The sequence below is a fragment of the Heliangelus exortis genome, chromosome 5, assembly GCF_036169615.1.
Source record: "Heliangelus exortis chromosome 5, bHelExo1.hap1, whole genome shotgun sequence".
Classification (NCBI taxonomy): domain Eukaryota; kingdom Metazoa; phylum Chordata; class Aves; order Apodiformes; family Trochilidae; genus Heliangelus; species Heliangelus exortis.
Genome location: NC_092426.1, coordinates 15,661,700 through 15,684,837, shown reverse-complemented (window position 1 = coordinate 15,684,837; position 23,138 = coordinate 15,661,700). Strand labels below are relative to the sequence as shown.

Sequence of the window (23,138 nt, the reverse complement as noted above, 5' to 3'; positions counted from 1 at the left end):
GAATGCAGAGCAAGGCTGAGGGAAGTGCAGCAAAGGATGATGAAAGTCTCCCAACCGCATCCTGCGGAGATCATACTCCCATTAACCTCAGGGAAATGTACCTAGGAACAGAAGTGAAACCAAAGATGTTCCATGGAAACAGTACTGTCTGTTATTAGGAATTAATCCAGCTGTAAGTTTCATTTTACATATTGCTCATATTTAAATATGAACTTTTTTTTTTCTTTCCCCCCCCCCCCGAGATTCTTCCAATAGCATCAATGATAAAACCCTTTGTAAACTCAGGTCTACATGTCTGGCCCTGCTGGCACTCAGACCAGCTGTACCTCTGCTCTACTCTGTCTCTCAGCTCACCACAGCAGGGCCTGGCCTTGGGGCTGACACCACGTCCTGATCCCCAGGCACTGTTTACATGAACGCCCTTGCTGAGTGGACTTGTTGCTAAGCAAAATTTAATGCTGCTGGGTGAGATATTTATCTTTCCTGCACTAGTGAAAATAAGGCTCTGATGAAAAATCCTGCTCGGTTTGGAGCAGTCAAGAATTCCCTGTCCAGAATGATGAAGGAAGAATCAGCCCAGAAGCCTATGCCAGAAATAAATTCTCCAGTACAGCACTAGCCTGAATCCCAGTGATGTTTAGCTGTGTTACATAGTAAGAAAAAAAATAACTGACTCCCCACTAGTATTAGAAATAAAAAAACAAATCAAATCTTCCTGGTACAAGGAGGTCCAAAGTAACGGCAAAGAACCACATCAGGGAAGGAGGCAAAATCCAGCTTTTCATGAAAATGGACTCCCCACAATGAGTGCCTCACCTCACTGCCCTGTCTGCTCACAAACAGAAAGCAAAGTAGAACTTGTTATAAGGCATTTATTTTCATTATGTGTTGGAAAGGGACAATTCTGTCTTCAAAACAATTACAGAGATAATGCCACAATACCTACTGCATATTGCTTTACTGTTGAAATCAAAACATTGTCCAAAACAGGTGCTTGGCAAATGAAAAGAGAATGAACATATTACCATTGAAATCAATTCTGTTAGATGAAAGCACCATCTTCATTGTCAGAGCTGATCAGTCATGCAGTTGAAGTAAGAGGCAAAATAGCAAGTATTTTTGGTTTTACAGTAAGCCACAATCTTTTAAGGATTTATATAATTCTATACAAATTTAAGTACAAAATGGGATTTCTTTTTCAGAAGTCATAATGAACTGGGCTGAAGCAAATCACAAGACACACTCTGTTAACACGGTACAGCAGGATTTTAACAGAGATACTGCTGAACTTGCAAAACTTAGCACATACACAAAATGGTCCCCAAAATTCAGCCATGCTTAGGTGGGAAGGAATGCTGGAAAGTGAAGGAGAATATCCAACACTATTCACACTCAGAGGGCCAGTTTTCTAAAAATTGTTGGGATCCCAAGGAATTATTCTTACTCCGTTTTAAGAATGAATACATTTTAGTATGTGGTTCTCACAAGGGTATACACAAGCTGTATAGAATACTGAATCAGAAATAAATAATAAAAGATACATTTAATACATCTTTTATTTTTAATTTTTTTTTACAGCACTGACTTAACAAGATGATAAACAACTCATTTTTAGGGGCTGCTAACATCTGAAACAAAGAAATCACTGTTTTAAACTGAACATATACTCAACCTTTTAATAACTTTATATACGTATATATGACTTTTCACACAAAAAATGTTAAAATAATTTATATCTAAAACCTACTGTGTAAAGAAGGAAGAAGGAAATAAAATGTGTGTTTCCTTGAGAAGGATGGAAGAGGAAGACCTGATTTTCAAGAACTCCATTCACTGTTTCAACTATTTCTGGAGTTTCAACACCTTTCCAGGCCATGAACAAAAACCTGCCAACACATCAGGAGCCCTCTGCAAACACATGGCACCCTGGGCAAGGTCACCTGCTAATGAGGACATGTGACCCAGACATATCTGCTAGCATCAGCCTCACTGGATTCAGGGTAAAAAAGGTGAAAAGACAAAACATCTCCCCATTAATTGCTATTAAAAAACACAGACTGAAAATCTCAACCACTGGTATCATAATGTCCACTGGCCAGGATTTTACTCCCAAGCACTATGCTCTCCTCATCCTTCTTTTGCATCACAGATCTGGGATATTTTCTTGCAATGGATTTTTTATTTCCACAGGAAAACTATCCCAGCAGCAGGGGTATCCTATACCCCAGCAGCCACCTGAATGCACTCAGCAAGAATGATTCAGAGCCTTTGCTTGCTACAGCAGCTATTGTGGTTGTGTTGCTGAGGAATTGCTTTAAAATCTCCATTTATACCCGAATCCTCTCAAACTTCACAAACTTACTCTCTTTAGTAATTTCTGTGGCTGTGTAAACAGGACAAAATCCAAGGAGGATCCAAAACCTATTTGGTCAAAAGCTCAAGTGTTGATGGCCTGGATTCACACAGAGTGAAAAGGGAAAGGTAGTGAAGATGTGGAAAATACTTTTCTGGAGGTTACATTCCTCTGAAATAGGTATTAAAGCAATATTACAAATAAAATCAGCAATGTGATCTGCAATGCTGTATCTGTTTATCTATGAAAGTGAGAGGAGATTATATTAAAGGAAATATTTTAAACTACACAAAGCATTTTCACATACTCCTGATTACAAAACACACAGTTGCATCACCACAAAGTAATTGTACACTGGATACAGAAATGAATACATCTCTTACTAAAAAGGAGATGAAAAGAAAATTAGCAGGGTATTGCAAGCAAACTCCTGGAAGTGTGCACATGGGGAGACTGCTACAAACTCAAAATAGACTCTAATTACTTTAAAAAAAAAAAACCAACAAAATCCAGGGTTTTCTGCTCAGCTGTTGAAGGCGAGGCTGTAAGCTAGTGTGAAAAAGCCTGACTGACTTGTCACTGCTGCCACACAAAGACTTTGGGAAACCAGTATTGGTCTAAGAACTGACAAACCTCTATTTGTTTTTATTGGATGGAAACAACAGAAGCATCTTCCTTTGTTTTGCTCCCTCTTGCCAGCCAATTCAAGCACCTCTGGCCCCATGTATTCTGTTGCCTTTGGACTCTGCCCTGCCTATGTTGCCTACCCACTACTCCACATGGCTGGATACAACCTGTAGTTATCTGGAGAACTTGAGGCTTTATTTTGAGCGATCCACATTATCTCATGAAGCCTCAGGGTCAGGTTCTTAACTTGTACTCACTCTCTATGAACACAAATGAAACTGGTGGTTTTCCATCTGAGCAATCTGCTGCGGACCTCCTCTGCACAGACACTCACACATTGAGGATAGCAATCTTTAATCAGCTTTATCATACCAATTGTCTGAATAGTATTAATTTTAAAAGTGCACCCTACCCACTGACCAGACGGGTCAATTGGCTATTTACAGCTCAGAAGCAAAGGCAAAACAGCACTGGCCCAGCAGTGGTTCCGTACTACACAAACCACAAGCATCAGAACCAAAATGCTCCTTGTTTTTCACTGGGATGGTTTTCACTGAGCCACTGGGAGGTTCTGGCACAGCCATTACAAACCCAAGCATAGGGTGGCAAGGTCAGCCAGAGGGGAGGGGGATGGCGATGGCTTTGCTGGCAGTAGTAATACCACTCAAGTTCTCCTCAATGGGGAAAAACCTTCACCCTACTGAAGCCAATCACATAATTACAGTGGAAACCAGAATCCCACCTCCTCCATCACACTGAAACAAAGCCTGGAGAAATTCCAGCCAAGTTAATGGTGTTCTTGTGGATTTCTAACAGTGAAGCAGAACAGAAATAGATCCCTAAAGAACTGGTGACCATGTAATTTTAATATAATTGCTCCCATCAACATAGCAAAAATAGCTATGCCTGTGAAAACACAGCAGAACCTTTTCTAACCCATAATAACAAAATTTAAACAGACGTTATAGAAAATCTCCCTCAGATTGTCTGTAATTTTAAGAGCAAGGGCATTCTGGTATGGTCTAATATTATTCAACTCCTCTACTTTTACAAAAAAAAGACAAGACTATAAAATACTAACTAACTTACTGTGAAGCTTATCTTAAATCAAAACTATCCTGAACTTATCAAACGAGGCAGCAATTCAGAAAAGCACTTCAGCACAGGGTTAATAACATAAGTATGCTTGACTGTTTTGCAATAATGTAATTGTATGTGTGGATACTTGGTAATTTATGGTTTGGCTTTTAGAAGCTGGTATCTCAGTTTGCCCCTGTGACTCAGAAACATTCGAGTATACAAGCCATAACAATAATTTCTATAAGGAAATAAGAGTAGTACAGCAATTGCATGTTAACTTATGTGAAAACTATTGTAATGCCACATCACAACAGGTACCTGAATATCTGCACCTGGTAAATTAAAGTGATACCAATACATTTGATAAATAAAAAATAAATTACAGACTATGGGAAAAAGTGTCACTGATCACACCAATGACCTAAACTTGCTTTCTATTTACTGCCAGGGTCTGGACTAATATTTAAATATAGTATTTCTGCAAGCCTTCAGAGAATTACAAAACAAACTTCTAACAATCATTTGTAAACAAGTTTAAAATGCACAATTATATTTCAGTAGTTTATTTTGGAGAAATAAAGCAGTGCAAAATAGGCCAACCAAAATTCAGAAGGCAGCCAGGAAAAGAAAATTCTTATTTGATGTTCTAACTAGGAAACAGCATACAGACATTTCCATTGGATCCAACACTCAGATTCATGTAAACATACTTAGTTTGAAAGCCATGAGTTACTAACCCATTTTAACATCATTGCTTCTTCCCCATCACCCATTAAAAAAACAAACAAACAAACAAAACACCCCAAAAACCCACCCCAAGCTATTGTAATAAAGGGAGCAAAAGGCAAGTCTACAAACACTCCACCAGCTGGTTACAAGAAAGTACCATACAAAAATATGCACTGGCAAGTTCCTTCCTGAGGGTATCTTTTGTTACACATGTAACATAAAAACACTTTTTTATTTTAAACAAACAAAAACAAACCTCAAACTGTAGATGTCAATTTTATTTCAGTCATGGCTTTACGAAAGGTTTGGTCTATCATGAATACTTTTAAAAACCCTTACCTATGTACATCTGACTCACTCATAACACGACCACTGGAGACCTGCAAGCTGCAGACCACATGGGATCCTGCCATACACGGGTTGGGAAGCGTGCCCAGCTCAGAACTGATCTGCAATAGCTTAGGAAGCTGACTGCATTTATGTGCACCCTGGAATCTGACAGGTACCACACTCACAGCATCCTTCCAGTCCCTATAGAAATATATTCAAGTTAGCAACCCCTCTACAGGTGGAATAATCTCTTCTTAAATCATGCCCAAAAATCCAACCCTGGCTTCAGGGAATTTCCACAAATGCAATTTTGGGAACAAACCTGATCTCTCTTTAGGAAAAGTTAACACAAACAAACTGCTACACAACACTCTTCCAGACTTATTCACCTTCAGGACTGGCACCATCAGGTAGGGTGGTGACATCTTTTACACAGTTTACTCCTCTATCCACTGTCCACCTGGGCTTTAAGCTCTAGTTCCTTTCCTTTTAAGAAGATTCCTAACACATGCTACTAAACAAACGGGTATTACACGCTGCAGTGATGGATGCATTACAAATACCTGCTACAGGAAGACAGAAATTCCCGTATCTGCAAGCTAGGAGCTCAACTAAGAAATTTTCTTAACACCACACCTCTTAAATATATTTTAGGGCTTATATAGCAAAGCAAAGGCCACTCTGTCTACCAAAATGGTGTCTCTGTACTCAGCGCTGACAGACTCGGGTACTTCCAGTTTAGTGTTTTGAATTGGCAAAAGATTCAGGAATTTTCTAGAGCAGAAAATGCTGCCATGCTAGAAGATGTGATAGAGGGTGAACACTGTAGGTTTACTATTGTGTATGTAAGAGGATACAATTTGGCTCTGCTATAGTTTACAACTAGTATAAAGCACTACTGTAAATTACCCCATGGCCTCATCTGACAGCTTGAAACAAAATAATGTGGTCTCTAAGCTAGAGCTGTCATAACTTTGACCTCATACAAAGGTACACAATTCTGTTTATATTTAATTTGCAAAATTAAAAGAAAATGCAAAGCAGCAGGGATCTGTGGAAGGCAGCACCTGTGTTACCCCTTAGGATCTACAGGTCAGGTGCACAGCTCCAAGGAAAATATGTAGCTCTCTGTCAGCCTTTTTGCAGAGCCATTCCAGAGTCCTCACAAGTGCAATGGAGAGAGAATTAAATTCTCTGATAGGAGATAAGCTGCTTCTATTAACTCTTCTAGGATTTCACCACTAGCAGAGTACTGAAAGGATGATATTCAATCTACTAAATCACTCAGCCTAACTATCAGCACCCTGTCTGGACCAAACACGTGTCGCTGTTGGCAAGCGTGGGTAGGAGCTGAGCTGCTTTTGACTGTAGCAATGAGGCCTGGGAAAGAACTGCAAAGCTGGAACTGGGGTGGTCACCCTGAACAACCAGTCTGCTCTGTTCCACTCCAAGTGCCACAGCTTCACAGCAAGCCACTTGTCAACATCTTGACTGGTCAAAGTTTCAAGAGATTTGGTTTAGTGATACTGAAGTTGTCTTAGCTTTCTTTTGCAATGGCCTGCCTAGAAAAAAGGAACAGGGAGTATTTTAGGAAAAAATCTGTTACATTCAGACACTGCATTTCAACATTATTATCTTCTTGATACCATGAGGTCCGATTTTTAAATGCTGGTCACCAGTGATTACAAAGAACAATAGAAATGAAAGAGCAACCCTCCCACAATGAAAGGACTAGTGTTAAAACCCACATGTGTGTAAACTCACTACAGATTTGCAACTGGAATCTGACAAAATGGATCTGAATCACCTTCTTGCTCTCCATCTTTCAGTCCATTTCATCAGGAAATCAGGTTATATCAAATGGAAGGTGTTTTTTATTCTGCTTTTTTGTGTTTTGTTTTGTGTTGATTTTTTCATTTTTCACAATTGTATTGTTATAGCCTTATCTGGTTTTTGGGACCACAGTTGTATCCCTGTGGCTTTCTCTCAGTCCATGGCATCGGCAAGTTATTGAGAAGAAGCTTTTGTTGCCAACGTAGCGACGCAGTGCTGCTGGAAGCTGGGGGACACTGCTGAGTTGCAGCCTAGTCTCTGGTGTTGCAGTTTTACTGAGCTGTTGGTCTCACTTTCCACAATCCAGGAGGAGTCTTTTCCCATGACGCTGAGACAGCCCGTGCTAGAGCAGCATATCCGCTCATCCATGATCCCACTGCTCTGCTCTGCCAGGAGCTTGCTGCGGTTTAGCTGAGTCACCTCAGGTGCCTGACCCTGCAGGACAGCAGCTATGTGGTTCAGGAGATCTGTGAAAAATTCAGATACACCTTCGTAACCTGAAAAGGGGGAAAATGAAGGAGAGAGAGAAAAAAAAAGGCAATTAAGTCATTTTCGTAAGTTATATAGTTGAAAAGCTTCCTCTACCAGATTATTTCTTGGGTCGCCCTTACCCTCCAAGTTCTAATAAAAAAGTTTCTTTTCCATGACATCATTTTCAAGTGACTGCATGAGCAGATTAGCATAAAGAGGAACAAAGACAAAAATACTTTTGCTCAATAAGAAAAAGTCATTTTTCAGATTTTCTTTTTCTTTTTTCCTCCCAAGGATATATTTGTATACAAAATTCTGGGTGTATTCTGTAATTTCTTGCCAAGTCCAGGTTTTTCCCGAAGTTACAAACTCTGTGGTACAAAGTCGATCTTCTGCATCCTGTTTCCAGGTTTACTGTGGAATGTGGCTCTAATGCAGCTCTTTGAGAGTCTGGACCCTCTCCAAAATTTGCTCAGCAATACCTTCTGTTAGGGAAACCTCAGAGAACAGGAGGGATGGCTTTATACCCTACAGAAAAGGCAGCTTCTCACTGGGTAAGAAGTAATGTAATGCTTGTCTAATTTCATCTAACTTGGCACTTAAAACATGTTCCCTGCTATGAGCAATGTCTGAAAAAACTCTCAAGGGGTTGTAAACATGTATCAGTAATATGAGTATTCGGTAGAAACACCGATCTTTCATTCCAGTGCTGACACCACATTTCTCTGTTATGTAAATGGAGTCCAGGCAATTAACAATGCAGAGTTTAACAAGCTTCCTGGTTAAAACAGTTGCTGGAATGCTAGGAGGCATAAAATTTTTGGTGACACAAAGGGTGGCAATAGGCGTACAGAGCTTCTGGCTCTATTTCAAACACTTCTGGTACAGGCACAGTTTTATCACTGCATCATTTAAAAATTGAACCAGACAAGCAACATATCGGTACAGTGTCTTGAAATGGATCTTAACTGCTGCATTACTTAAAATTACTTAAAATTGTCATCAATTTGATTTACAATTCAGAGGTGACATCTGACATTTAGAGTATTTAATGGCCTAGGCTGATTGTTTTAAAATGTCTACGTAAATATTCTGAAGGTGACCTGCTAGTAGTTCAGGAGACTGGAGCAAGAAATAACAGTTTAAAAGTCCCATATTGAATAGCACACGTTCACACTGCAGCACATGAGCAGAATCAGAAACTACAGAGTAAATGTACATTTTGAAACACTTTCAGTGATGTGATTAGGGCAGAAGAGTCCCTCAGATTCATAAATAATTTAATTTTAATCTCCATTCTCCTGTAAAGACAGCAATAAAAACCCAACTTCCTGCAAAGCATAAGGTAAGAGGAAAATTTCACCCTAAGATAAATGTGGTGACTGGTATATTTATAACTCATACATTAACTAATTAACTCTTATTTAGGCTGCTACACTGCTTTGGATTTTATTGTTCTTGGTCACAGTTCTCCTAGGTACTTGACAGGTACACAAAGCACTAGCAATGTCAGACAACAGTTCTCAGTTTTCCTTTCTAAAAGGCCTTTAAACAGATTCACCCAACAAATAATCCATTTCAAAACGTCAAGTTTCCCAGTGTCCCACATAATTATCCGTTAGTTGGCAGGGGTCAACCAGGACCCTGGCCATGGGAGCCAGAACAAGATCTCCCCCTCTTTGACAGAGGTGCTTGTTATGCTTTTCTTGCTTATGTAAAAGCCATGGGGATTAGCCTTCAAATCTACTCAGGGTGCTTCAAACACCCTGGGAATAAGCCATCTCCATAGTAACAGCTTTAACATTCAGTGAGATCCATAGTACCCTAGAGTGTTTGTGTCTGCTCACTGAAAACAAACCACCCTTGTTTGAGGGCACCTGGCAAACTCACAAAGAAGTTGCTCTAAATATTTAATGGGAATAAGACGTCCAGCTATTCAGACCTGAAACCAGCAGATGTTACAGTGTAAGGAAGCTGTATGTATCAGGCAGGCTTCCTCTATGCAAGCTCTCTGCACAATGGGTGGAAAGGCCCAAATAATTCTGCCTGGTCACTCGGAAGAAACTTTTCACACTTGTAAAAAAAAAATACAAGGAAGGGAGGAAGAGGACCAGGGTGTATTAACCCTTGAGCCACAGGATGCCTGGGGAAGGCTGTAAGTTCTGTGGATATTGACATTAGTTTGGAAACTACTGGAAGTTAATTCAGGGTTCATGGAATCAGTGGGAAGATCCAAGTTTTGCATGCTTCAAAGCACAAGTTCAATGAATTTTGCTCAAACAGGTACTATCACTGCCAAATGAAATAAGTTTTGAAATGCCTGTCTATAAGAGGTCTGAATTCTGCTATGTTTAAAACAGTTTCCAGAGTCCTTTGGATGAGCACAGACAGGAAGAAAATACATCCAGCAATGTGTCTGAAAAAAAGTACCTGCTTCCCCGAGCTTTGTGGAGTCAAGAAATGGCTACGAACATTTTAAGGTAGCATTAGAGATGCTACTTGCCTGATTTTTAAGAGACTCTCCCTGATCTCACACACTGTCTGCTTTTCTGCATCTTCCTTTGGGCAGAGAGAAATGGATAACCCATGTCCTGCATTTGTGGCAGCATATTTACACACATGAAGTGTATGTCCAGATCTGATGTTCCCAGATACCACTGTTATGCACACAGAACCAGCAGCTCACTGTACTGGTGACAGGCTGCAGAATGCGCACACAGGCTGCTGCTTGGGTTGGGTGAGCTCAGCCACGGGCACAGGAAAGCAGGCTTTCCAAAGCCTTTTCTCCCAGTTACCTGTGGTCAGGCAAACATAAAACCCACATGCTATATGACTGTGCCTACAGTTAAAATATCTCAGCTGGTAACCACGGGTAAATATAGTCCCAGTGGTTTCCCATAAAACAGGAGACACAATAGGCCTTTCAGACATTTATTTTTCAAGTGTTTTTTTGAAGGCTTGCTGGTGCTAATAGAGTTCTCAATTCTGATGTACAGCTAAGCTCAACATCCATGGAATGACAGGTTCAAGCCTGGTAAATACAAAAGACAAGGAAATCAAGCCTCTGGGCCACCGGACAAGACTTGGTCAGGCCTAGCCCCAAGATGTAGCTGGAGTTCCATGACAGAGTACTGTAAATGCTCCTTAAAGGGCACCTCTTCCCTTCCCCAAAGCAGTGGTGCATAGATCATGTAGCTGGTCCCCAGAGTGTCTAACATGGCTCCATCTGGTTCTACTGCAACCCTTGCAGGACAGGGTGACTTGAGGAAGAGCCCCTTTCTGTGGCTGCACTGAGACACAATGGTGAGATTCCCCTGCTGGTGCAGCCCATCATCACTGAGTCAGCGTTGTGACTCTTTTGAGCAGGGCTGAACTTAAAACTCTTCATTAGCAAGGTGCTGGCTACACCAGTGACCCCAGCCCCTTAAGCTGTTCAGCCTTTAATCATACTGGCCCTCGGAGGGACATGCAGCTTCCTGGGCTGGACATGCTTTTGGTATCTGTGTTGAAAGGTAAATTTTTATTTTATTTCTTTTTTATTTTACTCCATCACTTCTTCTCTGGCCTCAGCAACCCTTGAGAGCAGGTCATCTCTCTAAGTTCTCCTACCTTTTACAAATTTGAACACAGTTTTGTTTACCACTATCCTTCAGTCTTCAGTATGTCTGGTCCTTGCTGCTGTCCTCTGAACTTTCTCCAACTGGTCTTCTACCTATCTTATGGTGATAAAACCAGTAGCTACCTTCACTACCCATATGTTCATCACCAAAGAAATCCTTTATGAGACACAACTTAGCACAAGAAGCTTCCCTGTGCTCCCAAGTCTCTTGCAAGGACTAAAACACTATTTATTTAATGTCTCTTCAAGGACCTATTACTGTGCAGAACAAAACACAGGACTTGAGCTCAATATTGAAAACTATTGCCTTTAGGTAGAAGCACTGCAGAACTGGGGCTTGAAGGCAGTTCTGCAAACTTCTACCATAACATGACATTACTCCTCTTTAAATATTTAAGTTTGCTGCTGGTTGTTCCCCAATCAGGACTTTTCACAATTTCAAAAGGGGAATTTCTGTCTGTGCAAAGTACCAAATCTAACACAATACCAGCAAAAAGAAAAATCCCAAAACACCATACCAAAATGCAGGGAGTGGGATTACAAAAATTATGTCCTGTATCACTGCAAAGTGACCTGAGAATAGCAGGGCTGGAGTTTTAAAGGGAAGCCAGTCACTGTGGAGGTAAGGTAGGCAAGGTACTACAGGGCAGTAGTGGGACTGAGAACCAAGATTAAAATCTTAAGAGTAGGGGTTCACAGGACAAGATCTAGAGATGTAAAGATACTTCAGCCATATGGAATACTGAAAGTCTTCAATGACAGGTTGAACAAACTGTAACAGCCTGGGGATATCTCTGGAAACAAACAGAATTATTCAGGTAATCAGTCTCCAAATTAAAAATCCTATGCAAAACAGCATCAAATGAGACGACGTAGTGTTAGGCTACTGAATTTAGCACAACTGATAGATGGTTATTGCCATTATTAACAATTCCACTGGTCAAGGAGCTTGTCTGCTTGTTTCCAAGACACATGCTGCCCTAAAAAAAAGTGGAGGACAAATTTACCCATTTTCAAATGTTCTATTCTATTGTTTTACTTCAAGATCCACTTATGAGAATCTGCAAGGATATTTAACCCTTTACAGCAACTTCTGTGCACCTATAATTTTAACACCTGCAGATTCCTGGTGGTATTGCTTTTGTGCACAAAATGTCTTTTCACAGGGAATCAGTTTGCACAGGAAGAGGTTTTCAAGGGAACAGTTTGCTGCTTCCACTCCCTCAACACTTTTAATGGCACAGAGGCTGAAAAAACAAGAAATCTTAAAAAACTTTCCTAAATCGAATTTAGGAAAATTTTCCTAAATCAAATTTAGGAAAACTTTCCTAAAATAGAATTTATTATTCTTCAGTGACAGACAGGCCCCAATAGGCCAGGTCCTAGCAACGAGTCCCATGCTTCAGTTCATGGGCATCCATTTGTAGAGAAGGGCATGACAGCCATGTTACAGATGGTCACTAAAATTTGACCTTATCTCCTAGGAGTATCCATATCTAGATTAGGGTTCCACCCTCTCCAGGTTAAATAGTGTCTGATCTCAGAAGAATCTGGCTGCTGCTCTCCTGACCCAAAACCGGGAAGCAACGATGTGAGAAACCAGGAGTAGAACCTCACACTAAGCACGCACTACATGATTTCCACAAAACATGAATAGAAATGCCTTTCTCACCTGGGAATGCATTTATGTCAATGACTGCATGCTGCCCAGTCTGATTGTTAATGATGATATCAATTCCAAAGAGGGAAACTCCCAGAGCTTGCCGCAGAGCCTTGGAGATTTCCCGGATGACGTCGTCATTTGGCCGCTCATACACTCCTTCGATTTTATCCAGCTACAGTGGAAAAAAACCACATTACTAAGGGACTTTGAAACAGTCTTTTTAGTGGAATGATTAATTGTCAGAGGGTTCCAGGTGCATATCCACCAAATCTAATTGCAAAGAACTGGGTGGCATGAAATAGAGAGAGTCACCAAAGAGAAACTGCATTCAGCATTTAGAATCCTACCTACAGTGGAAGTTCACCTACTGTAAACTCCTAGAGCTCTTCCTCTTCATACTGGTGCAGCTCCTCCAGAGACACAGCAGTACAGGAATTAATGGAGAATCAGACCCTCTATTTTAAGTACTAGATCTCCACCTTAGAAAAACAGCTGGAGTGTTTAAACCTGTGCTGCAAATATTCTGGGTATCATTTGTAGATTGAGGCATATATCAAAGGACTCATAAGCCAGACTCCTGCTGTTAGTTTCTTTTGAGCCAGACAGCAGAACTTGAGATGATATCTTAGCAGAGGCTAATTCAAAGCGGCTCTCTTTTATGTGGGTTTTCCTGTATAAGTTATTCTACATTTATTAGGATTAAAAAAACAAGTTTTTATGACTTTAAGGTTTAATCTTTTTCTCACTTTTTAAGCAATAGCTTACATAGCAGAAGTATGCTGTTATGTCTTCAGAAGTGTGTGTGGCATATATAATCTTACGAGAAAGATGGCAGATAAACCACAGGAACATACCTAAGTTTGAAAGTAAATTTAGCCATAAAGGGATTTATGACTACCTCAATTAAAGCTTTACTATTTAGCAAGCCCATCAGTGTTGCACATAAATTTATTCATTGCTGATTATGAAACTACTCCCCAGTAAATCTTGTACAACAGAAAAGAATTTGGAGGCGCAGAGATTGAAAGGACCCAGTTCTGTAAAGTGACTTTCACAGCAGTGAATGCCTGACAACATTTTAGTTTTCATGCGTGCAAAGCTTATTAAAGGACTGGTTATGGAAGTGGGAAACAGTGAAGCGTGCTGGCACAGCTGGACTTGGAAGACACCCAGAAACAGTCCTGTGGTCACAGCTAGGGTGTGTCTGCACTGCAGACAGCTACTGGCCCTCTGTGGCCCTGCCCGATGCAATTTCTCTGCTTGAATTTTCACTATTTCTCTTTCCTCACAGAACTGAGTCCTAGAAGGATGATTTATGCTTTTTAATCTTTCTGGAAAGGAAAAAGAACCTGCTTCTTCCCTTTGCCTAGATTAGCTCTGGGGCATTTAGGCCTGGCCAGCAGCACAGGTTTGCTGCATCAGTGCTTCCTCACCAGAGCTCGGTAAGGAAAACCATGGGGGGAGGCAGTCATGCTGGTGCGTTGTACCAAACAGACCTGAGCCTGCAACACAGAAGCAGACAACTTGTGAAGGAGAGTCACAAGCCACTAACACCTCAGCAAGACAGGACCAGGTAGTTTTCCAGCAGCGATAGAGGTAAAAAGACCAAGGGTACTTACTGCTGTTAAGACAGATGAGGATTCTGGCTTTGAAACATTGTGGCTGTTGAAAAATATTGATTCTCTGTCTGGAATTAAAAGCAGGTTGTAAACAATTTCATACCGGATTTTAATTTCCAAAGGATTAGTGCAAGAACAGCAGATGGCACTGCAGCCCCGGGAATCGGGTCCTGACCCCCCCCCATGCCGCCCCCCCCGCCCCCTCGGACTCTCCAGCCCAGCACCCGGCACCGGCACGGACCCAGCGCCGGTCTCGGACCGCAGATAAACAGAACTGCAGGGGGTTTATAGACATCCGTTTCCTTTCCTTCGTCAGAGACAGTTAACTAAGTTCAGTAAAGATAATTAAGTTAATTTCTACTGATGTGCTGTACTCAAAGATGGCATGTGATGAAGGGGAGAAGTGGCATTCACTGCAGGCAGCAGATCGACAGCACTCAGGGTATCCTGAGATCCCTGTGACCCTACAGAGGCTGCAGTCACCGTGGATGAAAGCAGTGACTTTCATGGTTGGGACCCACCCTTCCTTTGGAAACACAAGAGGCTTGCAGGAGACATCGGGTGACAGAAGCCACTAACACACCACAGTGGAAACAACTGGGCAGCACCTAACAGCACCTCCTGCCCCAGTCCCTCTGTGCTAGAGAGTGGCAAGGAGAAATCCACCACAAGTGTCCCCTTCGTATTCCCAGCACAGCAGGCTGATGGCATCATACAGACAGCCCACAGGGGGACACCTGGACCGAAGTCTCAGCAGAGAGGCAGCATCCTGGTCTCTATAAGTGGACATTTCAGAGCAGTCACAGTGCCACATACAAGAAAGATGGGGGAACTGTGAAAAGCAAACCCAAATTCACTCCTCAATCTGACAACACCATATGTTCCTCTTGCCCCTCCTCCCATGGAGAAAGACCCTGTAACTTTCAGGCAGTCAGCTCCTCAAGTGCCTCACAGCCACCAGATCTGCTTAGTGGTTCAACCTGCCTAGTCAGATGCCTGTAGCACAGCCCTCAAACTCTCCTGATTAGGGTAAGAAAGCCAGACACTTACCCTGATCTGGCCACAAAATGCATTTTTATGTAGGCTTCCAGAAAAATTTTAAGACTTACACCAATGGATGAGACATTAGCTAAGGCAGTTTTAGAAAGATGCCCTAAAATGTTCTCTTCCAGCAAAAGTACAGACCAACTGTCCTAACAGTGTATATGAACAGAGATTCAGGCCTATTTAGGCTGACAAGGGCAGAGCAGACCTAAATGTAAATACAGGCACACCTATCTACAGACAAGGACTTCTACAGGGATCCCACTGTATGTATTCATGGGCACAACACAACAGTGAGCACAGGCAGACATACTAACATTGGCAGAAACTACTAAGAAAAGTGACAGAAACTACCATTTGTTAATTCACCTCCTTTGGTTTGATACTTTCTCCCCTTCCACACTCCCTAGGTTTGTCCAGCTGCAGGGATATCATGCTTCCATCCATGCCCTACTAGTCCCTTTTTGCTTCTGAAGGCCCACAGAATGCAGTTCTCAGGAAACCATCTTTTTTCCCCCACAAAGGCAAATTTCTGTAATTTTTAATTAAAACCCTTCAAGTGCTGCTGTCCAGTGACATATAGATTACTGTCCTCACTGGATAAATCCTTTCCTCCCACCAACACAGCTGGTATCTATAAAACAGCACAGTTTACAACACTGGGCCTCACATGAACAGAGAGGATCATTTACAGGAGAGCACAAGTGATCTTTAATTTAAACACACATCAATAATCAAGGTAAAAATAGGGAGAGAAAGTTCTGAAATGACAGAATCCAGGAAATTGTCTCTAAAGCACACTTATAAACAACCTCTGGGACAAATGGCACTTGGGCTTACTGTGAAATTAGAGTTTCTCTCCCTCTCTCCATTTCCACATGACATAAAACACTGTTTCTAATACATAAAGATCAGGTTACTGTTGCATAAATATTTACTATACAAATGTCATTCCTATGTATCCAAGAGCAGATGAGTTATCTCCCTTCCTACTGAAATAATACAGTAGAGGAAACATGGTATGTAAGAACCAGCTGCCTTCACTTCAGCAGCCTTCCAAAACATTTTTTTTTTTTGACTTGTTTGCTACCAAGGTTCTGAGAACTGCCATTTTCTTTTCAATAGTCACAACGTACCTGAGACACCCGCAGAGAAGTTCTTTAAAGATGGTCTTTTCACCACTGTGTAGGACTCTCCAACAACGAAGACCTTGTAGAGCACAGCGTTGTGATTGATGAAGCTCTGAATGACACAAGGGGGTCGGACAGCTTTTAGGCCCTCTTGGTTGAAGATGATTGCCATCTGGAAACAAAAGTACACAGTTGTGCACAAGTCTTTCAATTATTTCACACTTGCCCACCACCTGACTGCCAGTGAGGGGGAACATCTACGGGCGGATATATATTGACCATGTGTGAATTCCTTCTCAGTGACTAGTCCTATTTCATTATGTTTCATTTCACTGACAGACAACTCTTCAAAGACTACTGGCAGTGCAGCTTTCATTTTCAATCAACAGTCCTGTCTCAGCTATTCACAATTCCAGTTACTGCTTTTAGTAGGGAACTGCAGATACAACAAATGGGCAAAACATCTGACCAAAACAGATGACAGATTTTGTACTGAATACAAGCATTTATCATGAGAATTAACAGAAAGAACAGTGCTATGTAGTAACTATAAGAGTTCTTCCCCACAGCTTTATTTCCTGTGGTTTGGTTCAGACCAGTTGCAATGACCTAAGCACCAGGGTTTCACCCATGTTATCAGAGAACTTTTTTCAGACTTCAGCAGTTCTTACTGCTAGCAAATACCAGACTAAGGATTTTCTTGACTTGGCTTCACCCTACTACTCCAAGTGGATAGTCCTCTTGAAGAGACTGCAACAAATATAACAAGACAAAAGGCATATAGGGTCTGATTGATGAACAGCTGCCTCAAACATCACAGTGGCAATGCTGGTAGGTGCTGAGAAGTAATTGGATGAGCACATATATAGTCAGAACATGCTAGGCTGCACTTTCCATCAATTCCTCCATCACCATGCTTACATGAATATGTAATTATCGTAACTGCAGTGTCCATTTCACATTTTTGTTTGAGTATGGATGCTAACATGGCTCCTACAGAGAAACCACCATTCAAGGGGTGGAATTACTTTGTTTGTACCCATGTGTCCTACACAGCAGTGAGGATAAACTTTGGTTTGCTCTTCATCCTCAAAGCCCTGAAAGAGCTGTGCTCTAGTCATCTGAATATTGACTTCAGCAGGTTTCTGGTTAGGTTGTGTTCTAGTTCCACTGTCAGCTCTGCAGTGGAGTATCTCTACAGAAAATTAAGTGATTTACCAAAACCCAAAGAAGGAGTCAATTAAAACAGGCAACAATTTCTTGTTTCTAGACCTGTACTCCATTTTTCAGAGGGTCTGTACTGTAAGCAGAGTGTTTATACTGTGCTTCCCTTGCCATTATTGACCATAAAATAGCAATTACAAGACAGTTCCTCTCTGGTCCTCTCTTGAGAACTCCATTGTAGTAATCACTTTTAGAGTTGCTAACTATGTAAAGCACCACACAAGCCTTCAAGTTTTTTTTCCAGGGGTTCCCCCCTAGGCTCTAGACATAAGCTCCTATGATAAAGTGAAGTCTACAACTGTGTTTTAGCCTAATTTTGCTCAGATAATGGAATTCTGGCAGGTGGCTGATGTATGTCTGCACTATATGAAAGAATGGCAAAGAAAGATTCACCAAGGAAATTAGTCCAATCCTGACTCAACAAGCATGGAAAGGTTCATGCAGGCTGCAGCTGCAGAAGAACCACTGACAGAAAATTCATCAGGTAAGCTGGAGTCTTAAGTTAATTCACCAACCAGTCCAACAGTGTTCTCAGGAATGATGGCAAAATTTTTAGCAGCTGCTCCCGCAAGCTAACAGGACTACATGTCATGCTTGTAAAATGATCCAAGCTAAGGCCTGCATGAAAAATGTAGCTGCATTTTTTAAAAGAAAGTGTTGATCGCTCCATATTTCTTGGAGGCATTCTGCTGGTCTTTACTTACATTCTACTTTAGGGCCTTCACCTCTCAAGAGACACTGCAGTAACACCGTGCACGTCTCAGGAGCAGCTGGGAAACCTGGACCATGCTGCTAACAGAGGAAGCAGGCACTTCAAGAGCCAGCAGTGAGGGCTGGGTTCTCAAAAGTGAGCTGCAGTAAGCAGGAAGGCAGGAAGCACAAATGGAAAAGAATTAAAACAGGACTCAGCTCTCCTAAATTTAGAGGAAGCCAGGATGATAGGGAATGCACTCCTTCCAGGAATACACAACCATTTTAGCTGTTATGGTTTATGGGAAAGAAGGAAAGCAGATAGTTCTACCTGCCCTGTTCTTCCCACGGCTCCACATGTGTTACTATAACTGAACATGCCTAGAAACCATCTCTATTTGCAATTCCCTTCCCCTTAAGGAGAGGAACCAGCTGGCCTTTGCTCATATTTCTGCTCCATCTGCAGCACAACCCCATTTCTAACTAGCATCACATATGTGCTAGAAGAGAAACATGGTGTGACCTCCCAGCAAAGCCAGAGCTGAAGGACATTCTCTGCAGACAGCACTGACTGGGGACCACAAACTGATAAATGTGACCATATGACAGAAGGCAGAAACTACTAGAAAGAATTTCTATGTCAAGAGACTGAACTCATATTTAACTTAATTTCAGATAAATCTGAAAAAAAAATGGTGTACTTAAACACAAGGGAGTGGAGGAAAAAGGAAAGTCATGTGGGCAAAACCCTCATTCTGTTCCCTACAGGATCAGAAAGTCCCAGTCAAACCACCACAGGGGGGGGCTGGAATCAGGGGGGTCATAGCATAAAAGTTTTTTAACTCACCTCATGAGAGTTGGTTCCATGGGCCACTCTGGTTTTGCAAACTGGGTAAACAAAAAAGAAAAAAAAAATGCACCATTGAAACAGGACACATAAACACCTTAATACCCATTCCCAACCACACCTGCAAACCCTGGAGTTCACCAGACCAAAGCACTGACTGTACCAGAAACCAGTGACAGTGTCTGCTTCAACAGTCCTTTCAATCACTGCAAAGTTTGTCTTGCTCCAAGCCCTATTCTATCAACTCCTCCTTGTAACTAGGGTGCAAGCAGAGGTCATTATTAGGACTGTGTCATTATTAGGATTGAACAGAGGTGCAAACATCAGCTAATAAGTTAGTACCAGCACCACTATTGCCATCCTGCCTCCTCAGAGGGCATCTTCCCAAGTAGGTGATTTTGCCTCAGGCTGGAACTATGTTAGAGGTACCAAAAAAAAAAAACACTGTCCAGAAAAAAAAGGGAACTGGGACACAGGGGAAACCATCTTCAACTCCTCCCTCCCTGTTTTGGGGGAGAAGAAGGAAACCAAATAGTCTGAACTAAACTAAGATACAACACATTTTTTTCAGGCAGCCACAGAGGGGGACCAAGAAAGTATAGCCCAGCAGTTCCCCTTTATTCTTCATATTCCTTATCTGCTCTGTATACCTTGGTTCCTGCCTCCATCCTAAAACTGGGAAGAGGAAAGAGACAACTTGCTTCTGCTACTATGAAATCAGAAGGAGCTGAAGACCCTGGGACCCACATGATGACTAAAGCTGATGTTAATTATATGTTGAGCAGAGGAGATTAAAACTTCCAAGAAGTGAGGGTGTGGACAGGACAAGACTTCTTTGGGGATCACTGGAAGAGTCAAATTGTCAGGCAAGGAGACAGGTGGTTAGGAAAGGCAGATAACCTGCACTGGAGCCCAAAATAAGTCGGAAACTTGAAATTTTGGGAAGTGGTATATAGATATATATATATATAATGTCTCATAGACATATGCTCCCATGAGCAGAAGCGTTGGGGGTTTTTTGTTTTCTAATTTTTAAAAGAGAGAGGGGAGAGGAGAGACAGAAAAGCACTGCCACAATATCAGATTATGTTGATTTTCTATGTTATTTTTAAATTTCATCATCATTTGGAGGGGTTGATTCAGGCCTTCTTAATATATGGGCTATGCTGCTGACTACAGAGCACTAGGCAGCCTGTATCAAGAGGACAATGGATATGGGTGAAGAAGGAAGGTTAAGGCCATTCAGTGGGCTTTAAACTTCTGCTTCACAATCTAATTCCAGCAGAGCATTTGGGACAGTGATGGCAGGGAAGGAAAATCATGTTTTTTCCACATGACTTCACCTCTGAACTTTACAAATGTGGCAAGTACCAAGGAAAGAAATACCAACTAACTTTATATTGCAAGGGCTCAAATAAAGGAACAATGTAAAACAACCTCCCCACTAAAACTTGCTACAAAGCACAAGCAGTTCATAGCAGCTGTTTGAGGCTATAGGCCCTTAATGCCTGGTATATATAGTGATTTTTAATGGTATATATAGTAATTTTTAAACTCTTCTGCCCTCTAAGATTGTCTTTGTAGCCTGGACCAGAGAAAGGTAGGGATGAATGAGAAAAAGGGGCAGTCATTGAAGGAATTTTCTCAAGAGTAATAATGAATAAATACAGCAGGAGAAATCTGTGCTCAAGCTCAGAGCAAGAGGCTAACTTTGTTAGTACCATCAGCATTTCCCAGAAACACATGTTTACTGTAGTGAAGTGTTTAAAGTAAGGATCATTACTAAAAGGCAAAGTAAAAGCTGAGAGGGAGGGGTTTTGTTTCACATTCACAAGCAGACTGCTTCAGAGGATTTGTTGCAAGAAGGTTTTAACATCCCTGGCAGGTAATGAAACCCACACTTCTACAGTGTTGGCTACATCCTGGGGGGTGCCATGTGCAATATTCAGAACCTACTAGAACCACAAAGGAAAAGCCCATGTACATACTGAATGGGAATGCCAGTCCATTCTTCTCTATAAGCTGCAAGATATCTTCTCCACAGGCACTTGTCAGCTCCATAAAGGGTGGTGAACAGATCCTCTCATCTGCAATACAGAAAAAAAGGACTCAAATGGAGATCAGGGGTTCAGCTTCTCAGCTGCACCATTACCAGCTCTCTCCAGAGCCAGCTTTAATTTAACAGTCGATATTAAAGCACTGAAAAGATTATCAGCCAGACATGAATTTGGGTTTCTGGAAGCATTTCAGAAGACGAAAGGCCCAATTTTCAGATAATCTAAATGGAAATACAAAGCCCATATTTTCCCAGGCAGCAAAAGCAACCACCTGCTGAGGAATATGTAGCTGAGTAAGACTCAGCCAGTGAACTGAAGAGTAATTGGACTCTTAGCTCTTGACATTATACCTTCAAATGTAATTTTCTAAAGCACTTTACAAAATCCTGAATGGTCAACAAGTATGGCTGGAGTAGGTAGTCTGACAAATCCATTATTACGGTAAGGCCTGCAGGAGGCCAGTGTGGATTTACTTCAGCCATAGTGCCAGCCATGGAGTAGATCCCACTCTCCATGGGACCTCTCTGCCATGAAAGCATTTTTCATTTGACAGAGCCATCTGAGACACTGAGATACCTTGGTAAGACTTCTCAGTTGACTTAGGTTAAAGAGAAAAACCACAGGAAGCCAAAATAACGTTTAACATACTAGGTCTGTTTGAGGGTGTTCACATGGGGTTGCAGAAAGACTGGAGTCGAAACCCATCCCTCTTGGAGACTCAGTAGGTTGACTTGCTCTAGGTTCACATCCTGTTCAATGTAGTAGAACTTATTTCTCCGGGAATGCAGAGGAAAAGGGCAAAAGCACTGAAGGACTCAAAATACTTCAGCATAAATCTACCTCTCAAGAGGATTGGGTTGCAATCTCAAGTACAAAAAGAACCTTGGCTTCAGCCAGGGCTCTGGGACAGGTCAAAAGACCCGCAGACTTTTGGACAAAAGCTGTGGGCACACTGGCAATATCAAAGCAAGAACATCACTCAAAGTAAGAGTGATCTGTCCAACTATCCAACTTCCCAGTCAGCACAGTCTTTAAAGAGTACTGCCTTCGTGGAGTTTTAGCTATGGCCAGGTTAACTTTGGAGTCAGAAATGAGTTACAGCTTGAGCTGGCTGAACTGCACTGAACTGCGTTTCAGAATATGTCTGCCAAAACTCATTTCTAAGACTTATTTCAAGAAAAACAGACACCTTCCTCCAAGAAGCAACTGGAGGCCAGCACAAATTAGGGGAGCAACTGTATCTGGCAAACTCAAGTCACAGGTTTATATCAACCAGCAGCTCATCTTGAAACTAAAGATAATGTGGCTGTTATTACCATCCACATCTATCTTAGTGAGCACAGGGAATCCAAACAAGTGGAAGCTATGGTGTGCAGATGGCACAAAAACTGAAAAGTGCACGTAAACTAAAACCCCAGCAAAAGTAACTGTATACTGCGTGATAAAACCATGCATCCAGAAAACACTTTACAAGCATTGTTTAGTTTAATGCTTTTCATTTTATTACAAGTATATATTTATGCATATTCCCTCACAGAAAAGAGAAAATTGAATCACTGAAAATAAAGAGGCAAAACTCTGTATTTTGGTCTATCTCAATACATGCTTCAGCCCCCTGAGAATATCTGAGAACTCCAGCCATTAGCAATACTGTTGCTACAAGTTTTCTGTGAAAAGAAAAGGCTTCTTTCACGCACCCTAAAAGAAGGAAAAGATTGATGCTTTGAGGTCAACCTCTACAAAGCTAAACAAAACATCCCAGACTTCAAAGCTTTCAGTTTGCTGCTATGAAAACAAAAAGCAGCATCCAAAAGTGACAGCT

General features: G+C 41.5%; 1 protein-coding gene across 4 annotated transcripts in view; it reads right to left on the bottom strand.

Annotated features, from left to right (window-relative positions):
- Window positions 1-858: 858 nt before the first annotated feature.
- ITPK1 (inositol-tetrakisphosphate 1-kinase) overlaps window positions 859-23,138 on the bottom strand; it is a 154,360-nt gene continuing 132,080 nt past the window's right edge. For all 4 annotated transcript variants that reach the window (XM_071745732.1, XM_071745730.1, XM_071745731.1 and 1 more), the window contains 6 exons: window positions 21,248-21,346; window positions 19,260-19,300; window positions 16,505-16,670; window positions 14,325-14,392; window positions 12,715-12,877; window positions 859-7,449 (listed from right to left, as the gene is read on the bottom strand). In XM_071745732.1, the coding sequence (XP_071601833.1) occupies window positions 7,127-7,449; window positions 12,715-12,877; window positions 14,325-14,392; window positions 16,505-16,670; window positions 19,260-19,300; window positions 21,248-21,346 (860 nt within the window). In that variant the 3' untranslated portion in view covers window positions 859-7,126. The remainder of the gene's footprint in view (window positions 7,450-12,714; window positions 12,878-14,324; window positions 14,393-16,504; window positions 16,671-19,259; window positions 19,301-21,247; window positions 21,347-23,138) is intronic.